Source organism: Gambusia affinis, linkage group LG23, assembly GCF_019740435.1.
Source record: "Gambusia affinis linkage group LG23, SWU_Gaff_1.0, whole genome shotgun sequence".
In the NCBI taxonomy this organism is placed as follows: Eukaryota; Metazoa; Chordata; class Actinopteri; order Cyprinodontiformes; family Poeciliidae; genus Gambusia; species Gambusia affinis.
Window position 1 is genome coordinate 15940744 of NC_057890.1, and position 15333 is coordinate 15956076.

Genomic DNA, 15333 nt, shown 5'->3' on the forward strand with positions numbered 1-15333 from the left:
CTCTTTTTCTGACTTTTATTAATTTTGAACACACTACTTTTACAAAGTATATTCACATTTGCGCTTCTGCCTTTCAGTCATAGGGTGTCAAATAAACCCATTTCTCTCTGCCTGGAGACATAAAGGGTTTACCTGACAGCTGAGGGGGGTTTCTATTTCTCCCTCAAGAAATCCCTGATTCAGTTCATGTTGCAGTGTTTGAAATCAAAACAAGAATTGGCAAAGAAATTCAGCTCTCCTGAGCGGTTAAAAAAATCACAGTATTCCTCCCTTTTTCAAATAAAAGGAGATCTGACTTTATAAATAAGACAGAGACGGCAAAAAATTACAAGTCTATATCAAAAAGGGTTGATGTTGCCCGGCGGTTTGAATGCACTGTGGTTATATGCACAACAAACTGGTGAACCTGTGATTTACTACGCAAGTTCTTTTTTGTTATGGCTCCTTCGCACAATACAGTAACCAAGAAGACACAAGATGAAGACGCCAATACCGACACCCAGGAGCACTTGCTGTATGATCTCCAACATCTGGATACGAGATAGGAGCTCCTTCTTGAACATCTCTGCTGTTTCATCATCCAGTGTCGCTGTCTGTTCCAAAACAGAAAGGAAGATGATTACTGATTCACATCACCTTCAGATTTTGTCAAGGTACAGCCACAGACTTCAAAGTATGTTTTGGAAATTTCCTTTACCTCATTTAGCCAAACAAGAGGGAATAAGGTGTAGTCCTTTACTTTCTTGAGCACCCTGCAAAGAAAAAGCTCATCGATTCTTGTCCAGAGTATCATTTGTCAGTGCATGCATTTTTAAGAGCGCCTTTATACATTTTTGCTGTTTAAAAGAAACTCAAGACGTTCATTGCAATTATGCTGCTGCAGCAACTCTTATCTCCTAACGTGTAAAACCCTCTGAACCTGCTTCACTCTAAATGCCCCGTTCCTGCTTTTAGCGTGACATTTTCCCCATCATTTCCCATCTGATTCACGAAGCAAACACATGCATCCTGTTTGGGAAGTGTAAGCAATTGCACTTCCCAAACGGCTGCAATCTAACTCTCTTTGAGTTAGACTGCAGCCGTCCTGGCACAGTCTCACTGTGACCTGATCCAACAAACAGCAGGCGGAGAGAAAGAGATAAATGTTCTCACACAGCAATGTACAAGGACAAGGTGCAGAGGCACGCCTTGAAACTGCAAAGAGGACAACAGTTATGATTGTTGTGGGAATCGTGTTCTGGGTGAACACTTTGGAAAAGATGAGAATGTTTTTGGAAAACTTTGTGTTTACTTAGGTGGTATTTTGTATTGTTGAATCTTGGATGTGCTGGACATTAGAGAGGCACTGAGCCTTCAACCAGTCACTGCATTGCAGTGGATTAGATTTAGTGGCCATCGTTACTTCCGGACAAGGACGAAAAACCCAAATGAGCAGTATCAGTCAACCAGGAAGTCGGAATATTTAGAGTACTTTATCCTTTTAACACCCATTGGAAACATGTTGCTAAACTGCAAGCAAAACAGATTACTGGCTTCTGAATGGGGTAGTTTTTCTTAGAAATGTTGGTTCTATTTTGTAAGATAGCATAAGCGCAAATCTTTTGCTTGGCTATGCGTCTTAAAGAGCTGGCTGCCAATTAGACAGGATCAAGAGACTGGCTCACACCTTTAGGAAGTCTACACAAAGCATGGGAAGCCAAAATGGCAAGCATGGACTATCCCATGCCAAGGTTGACCTTAGCTACAACACAAGAAGTATGTCTGACTAGCTGATTAGAAATTAAAGAGGGAACAATGATACTGGAGTCTGAAAGCCTTGATCAACAGGATCCACTTGACAAGTTAGTCTCTCTACGTCTGTCAGTCTTTGCATGAAGAGGAGAGGTTCAAGTGTTCTTTAGCTTCATCTACTGTAATGTTGGCATTGATCCGGTATGGCAACAACAGTTGAAGTGGTGCCATTATCTGCTGAAAATCCCATTTGGAGGTTTTCAGAAGGGATGATTTCCTTTCTAGCCAAAAAAGTACCTCAGTATTTCCAGAGTATCCTTAAACGTGATACTCTGAGCTCTACAGACTGCAGTCTGGTTCATGCATTGTGCTTCTGAGAATGATGGGTTCTAACAGGATATTTTTATGCAAATATAAAATAATTCAAATCTATTTTAGGGTGATTATGTCAGTACTGATAAGGTTGATACACAAACTCATCTAGTGCCTCTACTCTGAGTGTTGTAAATAAGAGGTTTAGAAAGAAACTTCCCCAACTTCCTTTATACCAAACACAAAATGAAATCCTTTTCCAAAATTGTTGAAGAAAAAAAAGGAACAACTCACGTGATGACTTTTGATGGTCCGTACATCATGTTCACTTGAATTCTCTTGGCAAAGTTCAGAGTAAACCCAGTGGTCTGGTGGGAAAACAAAAACAATCTCAAATTAAAAAACCCACTGATCTTCCAAAAACAAAACAAGAAAAGTTGATCAGTGTCTTCCTCGTACAGGTTCAACATCCAGAAAGGTTTTGTGGTGCTCTTCATGGGGGTTTAAGCCAAGCACATCCGTCCGCAGTACTGGACTGCCATGCAGGAAGTGGGGCAGCGAGATATAAATAGGCCTCCCTGTTCAGAAACATAAAGCTAAATATTAAATGTCAGATTGAAATGAGATGGATTGACTGATTTTTGGTATTTTCTAAAGTAACTAACCTTGCTGACAGCTACTGATGTCCAGCACGCCGGCCAATGTGCAATTTTTGGAGGTCTTCATGTTTGAGCAGAAACATTTGTTGTCTGGATTGTCCACAGGGGAGGCCAGAGTGGATGAGAGAAGTGAGTATCGGTACACATCGATTCCTTTCAGATCCACAGTCCTCTCATAGCTGGCTGACACAGACCTGAAGCCACAAGAACCAGATGGACTGTTCCAGATTCCACAACCATTTCAAACACAACTTCTCTGAAAAGTTCTGACCTAGTTGATTAGTGTAAGAGGAAAATGTAAAAGTTCAGCCTGAATGCCAACATAACAGATCGGACGAGTGGCTCCAGCTAAAGCAAAACACTAATCACCTGCAGATGTCTGAGGAGAAGAAAAACAGCGGTTCCTTCTTGTTCACAAAGGGAGGGAAGGAGGAAGCATCTAAGAAAGAGCAGAGAGAAAATTTGGTCATAGAGCTGCAACATGGAGTCTAGTTTTTGTTTTGACTGATGTAACATACCTGTCCCATTAAGCATGTCACAGTATTCATCATTCCAGAAACCTAAGCTCCTATGGCACAAAACAAATATATAAATTGTACATTTTTACTTATTTTTATAATATAAGCTTATGTATATTATTTTTAGAACATGTGCCTATGTTGTTTGTTGACAAACAACAAAGGCGTTGTTTGTTTCAAAAGTCAGGAAGCTTCAATCATCAAATGTCTGTATGGGATAAAATTGGTCTACGATCAACTCAAATCTTAAAACAAACTGATCTGGATGTCTGTAGTTGTCTCCATTGACCACTGGATTGCACAATTGAACATTTAGAAAATAAATTTGCTCAATGGAAACAAACCTTGTTTTTATATTTTTTTAAAAGTAGCTACTACAATGTGGGGCTACGTTTGGCAATGTTTGGCGAAACTGCAGCGTAAACGCCTTTTCCGCTTCCCACAAGTCACATGATCAACAACCGGATGATGACATTGACGTAAACCACGAAGAAGACAACCGTAAGTAGTAGAAGAATAATGGTACGAGATGTTTTTTAATTATTTATCGTGTGAACAAACTTATGTACGGTTCGTATTAATTAAAACACTGCAACTGCGGGGGTTTTTTCCACATTAGCAGAATATCAGCGAAGTTTTGCGCATAATAGTAATATAAATGCAGCTATTCTAACCTAATTATTAGATTTTCCATGCAGAATTTGGCCTCAAACTCCAGCCCTCAACAGCCGATGTAATGCACCTTTTATTTGCGTCCGTCTTTCAGCACACCTGCCTCCAATGCATGCATGCTAGCAAGGCAGTTTTTCCATTTCATTCAACCGTGTAGGACAAGAACGGAAGGTTGCAGGAATGCCACTGATGTAAAGCATGTGGCATCACTTTGGCTTGCACACTTTTGCGCTATTTTACACTGGACATTTCCGTTAAATTATTGTTACATGAAAATATACAAAAATGTCTCCGTGGACAGGAGATAGTAACTTTATATTAAATAGACTGACCTGTTTTCGTTCCACATGTCGATCTTTCCCACTTTTGAGATGTCATCTTTCCCAGTGAAGACATTGTAGGGGCCATCAGATGTTTTATTGTACTAGGAGAAAGAAAAAAAAATCCATTAGTATTTTGTCTGCAATTAATAATTTAGCCTGCAGTACCAAGATCCTGGAAAATTGCTGTCAATAACCTACAAGTTATTTCTGACAACTTGATAGAAGCTTGCTTGTTTATTTGCTGAAATTTATCAGATACTTTGTGAAAGCTAACATGTTCTTCCCTAAAATCTCAGCAACCAATTTTTGAGAAATCAAAATTTTTATCTCAGAATGTAGTTGTCGCATCTTTTCAAGAATTTACTGATTACTTTCCCTGAACTTACAATGCACTTTCCAGAATTTGTCAGGAACACTCAGTGAAATGTTATTTGAACTGACCAAGTTTTCTTTTGGAAATTGCCAGGTATTTTTTCACCAAACGTACTCCGAACTTGCCTGTAACTTACTAGGAAGAACTTGGTCAGTTTTAGGAAAGTAACTTGATTTCCAGCTGCGATTCAGACAGTTTGACATCGAAGGAAAGTACAAGATTTTAGGGAAAGTTGTTTGGAAATGAACTTTGCATTTCTAGTGACTTTCTCCAGTTTTTTTTTTCTTATTTTCTAGATCTTTACTCACATCTAAGAAGAAGCCCACATCTCCTCTCAGTATGGGATCCGTGTATCCAAAAAGCAGCTCTCTGACTGTGCGGCGCTGAAATAAGGAAGAGTTGGTGGTCTTTATCAGCGTCTCCACGATTGAATGTAACGCTGTTGGAATCGCTGAATAAGCTCCCTGAAAAACAAACAAAAAGCAGTTCGTAGAAACAGATTTTGTTATACAAGGCGATATGGCTCACAAATATACACATTTTGATCCAAAGTTGTGCACACAGAGGTATTTGTTCCCCTGAGAGATAAATCTGAAAATAATCTCCTTTTATGACTCTGATGCCCAAAGGGAACAAGCAGAAGCTGCTGCTTATTATTTGAGGTTTATTAAAGTTTGAAGAAAGGGCACGCTTTGTCAATAAAAACAAAAATTGACTGCATTGTTCAATTACAACCTCTGATTCATTAAAATGTACATGCAAGCAATTCGATGCTCTATTGGAGGACCAATTCACCACTAAAAACAGGGAAGAATATCTAGTTAAACTATTTTTGGATGGGATTAAAACCAGCTTAGGTTTGTTTTGGTTGGGTCTTTTTCATTTCGGGACCAAACTCGAACGGATAGTAAAATTAGCCAGAAAGCCTTTCTTGCAGGGAGCTTAACTGTGGAAAAAAGAAGGTGAGGTGAGCTGAATAAAGCGTAACAAGGTCCAAGATGCAATAGATAAATAGATCAAAGAGCAGATGGATAACAAGGGTTCAAATTGGCTTTTAGATTAATATTTTAGTCTAACCCTCGTCTGTTCTGCTGAAGTTGTCGTCAATAAGCAGCTGGTGAAGATGAAAGATCAAAATCGATTCTCCTGCAGTTGTAAACACCTTCTGTTATTGTTTTTGTGTCAGTCAGCGACTGATTCTCAGCATGTTTGTCTGGCAAAACTAAGAATTCAATACTATTTGTATAAAACAAACCAACCAATTACTAGCAGGGTTTGTTGTACGATTGTACTATGGCGCCTTAGTCAGGTTTGTTAATTAAAGCGTACAGCCCCTGTTTTGTCCATAGGTCACTTAACCATCTAAACAGTCATAAAATGGAAACGTTGAACCTTGTACTCTCAGAAACACCATTATTATACATATTAAAGCTTTAAAGTTTTGTTTGCTCATGATACAAAATACACAATTATTAGAACATCCGCACACTTACTGGTATCCATGCTCTCAATAGTTGGGTGTTCAAAGTGCGGCTCGTAATTTTGACCCAAAATGTTTGGACACCACTGATACCATTTCTGTTCTGGTACCGACTGACCCTTCAAAATAATCCTTATATTTCAAAAATCAGAGTGGAACATGCTTCATAGTGCTTCTTGAAAGAAAGCAGTTTGCATAGCAACAAGATAAACTTGAATCCTCTTGGCAACGTTTGTTACGTTTCCAGTTGATTTAAACATCTTGCCTAATGGTCCTACTTGTCTTTTTGTCTCAATTATATATTGTTGCACCCAAATAGGTCTGTGAAACACAAAACAAAAAACTTGAATCTTCTGAGCTCAAAAGTAGCAAAAAAGTGAGATTTCTATTGTCAGTGGCCCTCATTCTCTTCCGTACATCAGAGTTAAAGATCACAAATATTTAAAAACATTTTGGGTCAAAATTTCTGAGACTAATCTTGTTATTTTTTCTTGGATGCTTCCAGCCTTTTCAACACACACCAAGAAGATAGTCACTTTTTCAAAACTCTTTGTACACACACTGTCAGATGTCATAAAAGCCAGAAATCACCTCTAAAACAAGTGTTTGCAGACCAAAGCAGCCCGCCGCAAGTCGACACAGCTTGCTTTGACTTTCTTCTGACAGACTCCTAAATCAAAGAGGCATTGCATATTTGTGGCAGAGCTGCATGAAATCAGGAATAAAAGCACACTTACAACCACCGCCAGGTTGAGTGAGGTGATTTTGTCTTCTTCTGTTCCCACTGACATGGACGGCTCAAAGATGGCACCGTTTGGCAGCAGGAAGGAGACGGTGTGATTGGAGTGGAACGTGATGTTTTCTTTTGCGAGATATCTTGTCCTAAAAGTACAAATAGTCAGAAAACAGTTCTTTAAGTCCTCCTGAGGAGATTTGTTCAAAGACAGGGAGGTAGTTAAAGCTTACATGTAGGTATATGGTCCTCTTTCTACCACCAGCGGTTTGGCGCCGTAGTCCAGAACCTCCAGCGGATTCGTCACCTCGAAGAGCCAGAACTGCCGATACACCTTTGTCCCTGCAGCCGCCCAGTTCTCGTACGCCGTCGTCCCCGGCTCAATGACGGCTTCCTGCACCCCGCAGACACACAGACAAGCTATTTTTAACATGCCTCAAGACTGTCAGCAGGCCAGCATCTCCACTGACACATTAAAAAAATAAAGGTGGATGCTCTCTTTTAAAGGGAATCGGATAGATGTCGCCTGATGAAGCTCCTCTGAAACGCTCACAGATGGTGATCTTCAGATGGATCAGCTGTGCGGAAACTCGAGTCATATTTGGCTTGTTTTGCAGTTTGAAGCAGCTTTCAAAATAGCATACGCCTGATCTCTATTTTCTCCTGATTCACCTTGATCTCCACACACACACACTCACACACACACACACTCTCTCTCTGACACGCTCTGTCACTCCCTACCCTCTAAGTCAGGGTGAAGCTGAACTCCATACCTTCTCCACAGTTCCCTGAATGATGATGTCTCCCACGGGGAACAGGATGCCTCCCAGGACGGCCACCAGTGCCCCGACCACGGCTCCGGCGATCAGCCCACACCTTCTGTTACAGCAGCCCATGGCGGTGTGTGTTTCCCTCCTTCCTCTACGTGTGCCTGTCTCTTGGCTGCCTGTTCTCCTGTCTCTGTGTGTGGCTTGTGCTGCAGCTTGACTGCGTTTGTGTTCCAGGCAGCGGGAGGAAAGCGACACAGGCAGGGCTATACCATTGGAGGGGCTGACGGAGCCGCTGAGGCCAGGTAAAGGTGCACACACACCCCTGGCTGAGGCCCAGGAAAACCCTTCATTTACACTATCTAATGGCGTGGTGGGTTCAAGGGTCACTCTAGGTATCAGACCAGGTGATAACAACCACATCAGACTTCGTAGAAAGATTCAGAAGGGAAGAGTAGCTTGTTGACTTTGCTGATAATCAAAGACTTGATTGCTGACCTTTAATTTTTGTGCCTGCTGGAAACATCCAGCATTTAGCATCTATGCACCACAAATCTGGAACAAACTTCCAGAAAACTGTAAAACAGCTGAAACACAGACTTCCTTTAAATCTCAACTAAAAACCCACTTGTTTAGTATTGTATTTGAAACATAATCAATTGCAAATTTATTGACGGAATCTGACTTGATATTGTTTTTATTGTTGATTCTATGTTGCATTGTGTTTTTGTGTTTGATTTGATGTAAAGCACTTTGAAATGCCTTCCTGCTGAAATGTGCTATACAAATAAAGTTTGATTTGATTTTGATTTGATACAGCTCTGTAAAAAAAATTAGAGCCCACTGCACTGGACCCCATTGAAAACCTGGTTATTCCAACAAACATTGATTTCTGAACTGAGTTAAAACATTAGTATTGTTGTTTCTAAATGAATATGAACTATGTTTTCTTTGCATTATTTGAGGTCTGAAAGCACTGCATCTTTTTCACTATTTTGACCATTCCTCATTTTCTGCAAATAAATACATAATTTGTGCTTGGAATTTCAGAGTCATTTTGTCAGTAGTTCATAGAATAAAAGAACAAAGTTCATTTTAACCTGTAAAAAGTAAAATCAGATAAACTGATCTGTTTAAGTGGCCTCTTAATTTTTCCAGAGCTGTATGTGCAGCCAAGCTTGAGGAGCCTTGTCATGATGTTTATTAGAAATGTTAACATTCCCAATTTGGTAAGAAATTTTCTTGAAAATTCATCCCAACTTAATTCCCCTTATGTACAAAATATTATTACCAGAAGAAGCCATATTAAACTCAAAAGACATAAAAATGATGATCATCTCTGCTACCTGAGAGTGTAGCTATTAGCATGTAAAACATGAGACTGTAATGCAGCTTCAGAGTCTTTGGTCAGAGGCACCTTCACATTCATTGTGAGACTGACTGCTTACAGAGATCAGTCCTGATATTTGGGATAAGCGACATTTTGTTTTTTAATTGCACAATACGTCAAAGTATAGCACAGCTAGAATCCTACAAAGACATGTCCATCCACCTACATTGACAGAAAACAGGAGCATTAATCAGAGAAGCAGGCAAGAGGGTGATAGTGACTCTTGAGGAGCTCCAAATATCAACCGCTCAGGTAGGACTGCCTGTATAATGAATACTTTACAAGGCATAATAAGACTTATCTTGTTCATCATTTATTCGATCTCTTGACCTTTATCTTTTTGCCTCCTGCCTCAGTTTACAACAGACTCTGGAAAGTAAAAAAAAGCCACTAAATGAATAATTAAATGTTCATTTTCTTGTCTCAAAACCCCCTAACTATGACCGTGATTAAGTCGTTTTATGAGTGATAATGAAGTGAATTGTGCTTTATGGTAATCCATCCTCTCTCCATCCTTATCGGGAAACTTTCCGTTGATAAAAGATTGCACATGAGTTTTTGGAGCCTGATAAGAAGAAATAAAATCCCGTGTTTTTATGTGCATGTGCACATGCTCGGCCAATAACGCTGATTCTGATCCTTATAATGCTGTTGCAATAGTAGTTCCACTGTTTTTATTGCTTTCTATCTTTCAGCATAAATAATGGCTAGTTGTGCAACACCTCTGTGCTTTTCTTATGTAAAAGATAATAACTGGGCAACTGACTAAAACTTAAAGGCATATCTTCGCTTAAGTAAGACAGAGAGCTGACCTATCTTTTCCCATAATGCATTGTGTCTTTTAGAGAGAAAGTAGATACAAAATTGGTCGAATGTTTTTTTTTTTTTTGTCAGTTGTAAATCCGTGTTGCAATCGCCCATTGAACAAGAAACTAGCCCACAGCATCACAGAACCTCCACTGTATCTAACAGTGAGCATTAGGTTGAAATCCCAGCAGCATTTTGTCGAGTCCATTCATCAGTCATGTGTCTTTCCCATTTTGAAGAGTGTCCAATTTCTATTTTCGAGAAACTCTGACGACGTCCTAAAGTCTAAATCACAAAAATTATTTCAGTAAATTTGATGTTATAGTTATTAGGTGTGTAAATAGTAAGTATGAGTTATTTAAATAAATGTAAAGTTGGATTTTTCTCCTTCTTTTTTGTGTGATTAGGCTGGAGCAATAAAAACCAAATTTATTTTCAGTGTTTTTACTTTTATAAGTCAGTTTTATGCAGCCATTATTTACTGGCTCCTGGGCCAACACATGTAAGTAGCATTCAATGACCACTAGAGGGCGGCATCATATTTCCCCTCTTCACTCCACCTCTGCTAAAGCTCCGTTTCAACAAACAGTCTTGCAGATGGTATTAGTCGCACTTGACTGTATTATTTACTTTGTATATAAAATGTCAGCAGAGGAGGCAGGACTTTCTTTTTCTTGCTCTGCTTGATTATTGATCAATCATCATTATTAGTTCTTTTGTGATGTTTACATTAAAACATGGTTGATTTATTGTTTACATATAGTGAACTGAAGCAGTTCTGCACAAACGTGGCCAACAGTTTTAAAGTTAAGCTTCAATCTGAGCTTCAGTTTGGAGGGCCGCTGTGAAATGACCAGGAATGTCCGCTGGAGGGCAGCACCACATTGTTGTTGTTTTTTCACTGCTGTCTGGTGGTTGTAGCAGAAAGCTCACTTTGTTCAAACAGACAGCCTTGTTAAACAGTGTGAATCTCACCTGACTGACTCTCTTATTTGTCCTGCCAGGAAAGATTTCTCCTTGCCAGATTCAGTCCGTCTCCAGTGGACTGTGTGATTCATTGCTAATGTGACGGTCACAGAGTGAGCAAGCTATGCTAAATAATAAACCAATCTCTCTTATTATCTATTTAAATCAGAGACAAATATTTAACCTTTCCATTAAGTAATTTTTATCACTTCTTAACATAGCAGAAAGAAAAGTCAAGCTAATCAAACCTAATTTTCCTTGAGATTAAAAGAAGAGTCAGTGTAATCAATAATTAAATCTATCTTAAATCAAATTAAGATCTACTCACTAATGGTTAATAAAGTAAGAACAACAAAAACAATCACAGTGATACTATACTAATTCTAAAATAGAGCCAGAGATTAAACAGCAATCTTGTAGCTCAGCAATGAACCCTTAAAATGTTGTCTAACTTTTAAAGTCTAAGATTTATCAAGAGTTTATCAGTCTCTTAAAGGGGCAGCACTGTTTATTTTCCAGGTACATAGGTGTCATTTTACTGCACAATCAAGTAACTATGTTAACCTTAGTTACAAAAAATGCTATATATCAAATATGACGGAAAAAATTTTTGACTTTGTAATTTAATGCCTTGGAATTGGGCTTCTGTCTCTTTAAAAACAAAAAAACTCCTGCTCTTACTGAAACTCCGCCTTCAGGAAGTTGTCACAACATGGCTCCTCTATGAGTTCAGTAGATGCGGAAGTTCCACTAGATGTTTGCTAATTGCGGCTTGGCTAGTCTGAAGGAGCTGAGCGGGGTTCCAGGGGATGGCTGCTCTGCGGGTCGGAGCTCAGTAGCTTGGAAACTGCAGTTCTGAGGAGGAGCTGTGCCTTGAAGGCGGGGCTAGGTCCACCCAGGTGTTTTGAACATCTGAATGGTTGCCATGGAGATTAAAAAAATTCTCAAACATGCATGAAAAAATCAAGGCAACAGTCCAATTATGTTTTTAATGAGTGAATAGCATTAGAACATGATCTAAAACTAAAAAACTAATTGTAAGTTAAGGTTGTTATTTTGACAAATTTTATATATATATATATATATATTTTAATGAATAATATAACTTTTAAATTCTAATAAAAAGGTTATTTTCTGTTGCAATTTCACACAACATGGCTGTAGCTTCAAAAACAGTTGTGAGAACAAAATAAACTCAGAGATATGTTTTTCTGTAAGCAGAAGTAAGTTGTTTTGAATACAAATCCAGTTCAGTGTGTCCTCTATTAGTACAGTAGATAAATGAGACTGTTCAATCAACAGCTGTATTTTGTCTACCTACAGGAGTTGTGTGTGTGTGTGTGTGTATACCTACAACAGAAGGGAAACACTCAACCAGTATATAACAAAAAGGTCAACGTGCCATATTTGCATTTCTTCTCATCTGGTCACATTTGAAATTAATACAATGCTTAAATTTTTCAGTGATCTCAACAGAAAAGTCTAAAGTTAAACAGTAACGACCAGAGACTGTCAAAGCTGATTATTCATGCTTGACTTAGTTTAACATGTTAAATTATTTAAATCTAAAACAATGGTTGTTGTACAGCTTGATGTGTTTACAATCAGTCTACCTTCATTGGTGAGATGTGCGGTTCCCATGGGAAGAATACATGATGGATGTGTTGGATAATAATTTACATTTAGTCAAACAGAGGCTGTGGAATTCAGAGAACTACCACTATATTGTATATTAATGTTACTGTGGTTTTACTTATGTCAATAATTGTAACCCCTGATTTATATATTTACATAGAAAGTGGACATAAGCTTTAAAAATCTCTTTAAAAAAGGAAATATGAGCTCTGTAGTGTCAATGCTTGAATGTTTTGAGTATATGCTATCATGCTGTTTCCGGTTTTGTCTTTCAACTTCAAAATAAAATGTAATTTCTAGCAAAGACTTGCTAACCTGGCAGTATAATATAAAAACCACAAGACCTGAAATATTTCAGTTATTGTGCAATGAATCTAAAATATTTGAATGTTCAATTTTTATCATTGCATTATGGAAAATAATGAACTTTATCACAATATGCTAATATTTTGAGAAGGACCTGTATGTCTAACTGGCTAACTATCTGCCTTGAACAACGGTTCAGTAACATGAGCCTTTGGAGATAAAATCAGATATAAAAGAAACTCCAGTAGCACCAATCCACAATAAAACAATCAAAACTGAGACATAACATTATGCACCGAGTCCCTTTACTGAGATCATTTTAAAACCAAGCTCTGACTGTGTCAAGAGCTTTTGACAAGTAAATAAAAAACTGATGCACACTTTTTTTAATCAGTACCACTGATATGTCATTTGAGACTAAATGCTAAAATAGTACAAAAATTACGTATGAGAAGTATGTAATTCTGAGATTTTAATCTCAGAATTTTGACTTTAAAATCATTTTCTCTTGCATTTTTTGCATCTCTGTCATCAGCTATTTACTTCCTGGTGTTCATCTGCCTTAAAATTAGAATTATGAGATTAAAATCTGAATACAGGGGGGTGGGGGGTTAAAGTCAGATTATTTTTTTCATTTGCCGTAATCCTCTTTTGTCGATGGGATTTTATATTGTCCTCCTTTTCTATAATTTCTTAAAGTTACACGTTCCAAATATTTATTTACTGTTAGCTTGATGAACTGTATCGTGAAGGGCTTTTCCGGATGTGACGTTGTCCGCTTGCGGAACTCGGCTGCTGTCAACTCGTAGCTTCTCTCACAGTATCAGCAGTCGCTGCGGCAACGGATGGACGTGTACAGTGGGGATCCACATCAACGAGGGATTGTTTTACTGTACAGTTAGCTTTTTATCGGAAGTAGTGAAATTTTTTCAACCTGAGGACATTTCATCTGGGTGAAGAAGCAATTTTTCTTTTTTTTGTTGTTTTAAAGAAGTCGATTCGCTTCCATTTTCTTCCCCCCCAACACACACATACAAACAGATCGATTGCCCATCGTATGAAAAAGGGCGTGTGTTCGGGGTGAGGGGTAGTTTGTTGAAGATTTCATGTGGGTATATATGGTGTGTTAGATATTTTTTTCCACACCACCTGGGTCTGAAGGACGTAGTGGAGAATGGGGTGCACGTTGAGTACCGAGGACAAGGCGGCGGTGGAGCGCAGTAAAATGATCGACAGGAATCTGCGGGACGACGGGGAGAAGGCAGCCAGGGAGGTCAAGCTGCTGCTGCTCGGTAAGGAAGAGAGCCGAAGCTGGGGAGTGTGGACGGGGGAGGGGGGGCTCGACTAACTTCTTCATGTGTTTGAAAAGAAATTCTAATTAAAAAGAACTACTGATCAGCAAAAGAACAAACAAAAAACACTTCCTTTATTGCTTAATGTTAGTTGTGAGTTTAAATGTTTGGATTCTTTTCAATCCGTACCGTTAGCACCCACACCTTTTTTTTTTTTTTTTTTGCTAGCTCAAGTTAACCGTTTTCTCTTCACTTCTTCGTGGTTTAAGACACGGTGAAACATCTGTTCTAATCCTTTTTGTTACTTAAACATCAACTACTTTGACTCATTTAGTGGTAATGTATCGTTTCGAGACTTTTTCTTATATTTTGGGGATTTGACTTGCATTCATTTTAAGTTTTTTCTTTCTTAGTGCCATTAGCCTCCTCTGCAGTCCGTCTGACTAAATCCTCCCAACAATGGCACATTTCCTCCAGTAGCAGTGGAGGTCGACTCGATGCTCATTAGGAGCCCAGGCCTGAGTTATTGTGACTGTGTTTCAATTAGTCTTTTTTAGCTTTTTTTGGATGTAGAGGATATAAGGCCGAGTATCTGAAGGGCTGAACAGTTTTTCCTTCACTCTATAGTAGTGACAAAGGCACACTCAAAAGGGGGCTGAAGGGAGGCTATGGCCACTCCTATAAATTTAACAAGAGTTGAATGTCAAAGACTCTTTAGTATCTCATGAGAGCCCTCAAAAATTATTAAATTCAATCTCCTCAATTTTTGCCTTAAAAACTCTTAAACTTGTTAAATTTTTTTGTACGTTTACTTTTAATTTAATTTAGTTATCTTAAATTTATTTATTCGTTTCTCTGTCTTTGATTAATTGTTTTTTTTTTTTGTATTTGATTTAAATTGATTTGTGTAGTTCTGGTTGAGAAGTTTGGGTATTTGTACATTGACAAGACTATGAGCATCAGTATGCAGAAGAAATTTATTGCTGAAAATTCAGTTTGTTGTTCCCACAAAGCTATAAAAGAAATATGCTTGTCCTTTTTATTTTTTGTATGAGATCAAAAATATTTTCCTACCATATCCCAAGGTTTTTTTAAAGGCATATGATTAGAATAAAAATAAATTAAACGAACAATTAGACTTTTTTCCCCCAAAATTCCTCTTTATTGAAATTAGATTTTTATAAATTCAGTTAAGGAAGAGATTCCTAGTTTCCTGGGGGGAGAACCCATTTGATGATATTTGATATGCAATTTTCATCTAATGCTTTGGTGCTTACCTTGTCTTTAAAAGAGAGGAATTTTGAATTTTGCACAGCCTCACTTACTACTTTATCTAATTTTTTTGTTTATCTATACCAAAATTTTTATA

At 38.3% G+C, this 15333-nt stretch overlaps 2 protein-coding genes across 3 annotated transcripts in view; one reads left to right on the top strand and one right to left on the bottom strand.

Moving 5' to 3' along the window:
* On the bottom strand, window positions 1–7799 carry cd36 (CD36 molecule (thrombospondin receptor)). The gene is made up of 12 exons (XM_044107493.1): window positions 7575–7799; window positions 7035–7195; window positions 6806–6950; window positions 4897–5052; window positions 4225–4316; window positions 3221–3270; window positions 3072–3141; window positions 2709–2896; window positions 2503–2621; window positions 2338–2411; window positions 698–752; window positions 1–593 (listed from the first exon to the last, which is right to left on the bottom strand). Exons 1-12 carry the CDS (start codon window positions 7695–7697, stop codon window positions 417–419), a joined length of 1410 nt encoding a protein of 469 aa, XP_043963428.1. The 5' UTR covers window positions 7698–7799; the 3' UTR covers window positions 1–416.
* Window positions 7602–15333, top strand: part of gnai1 (guanine nucleotide binding protein (G protein), alpha inhibiting activity polypeptide 1) — a 24467-nt gene continuing 16735 nt past the window's right edge. The window contains exons 1-2 of one of the 2 annotated variants that reach the window (XM_044107495.1): window positions 7602–7701; window positions 7806–7873. Coding sequence is in view for 1 of the 2 variants with exons in the window: in XM_044107494.1 (XP_043963429.1) it covers window positions 13847–13964 (118 nt within the window). In the remaining variant the exon portion in view is untranslated. Of the gene's footprint in view, window positions 7702–7805; window positions 7874–13460; window positions 13965–15333 lie in introns of those variants that run through there. The other variant, XM_044107494.1, reaches the window with a different exon arrangement.

Bases quoted from the DNA above. Each gene is read 5' to 3' on its own strand.
- cd36 (XM_044107493.1), bottom strand. From the start codon at position 7,697: ATGGGCTGCTGTAACAGAAGGTGTGGGCTGATCGCCGGAGCCGTGGTC. The intron at 7,196-7,574 runs GTATGGAGTTCA...TGCGGGGTGCAG, and splicing joins TTCAGGGAACTGTGGAGAAG to GAAGCCGTCATTGAGCCGGG. The intron at 594-697 runs GTAAAGGAAATT...GTTTTGGAACAG, and splicing joins CTCTTGTTTGGCTAAATGAG to ACAGCGACACTGGATGATGA.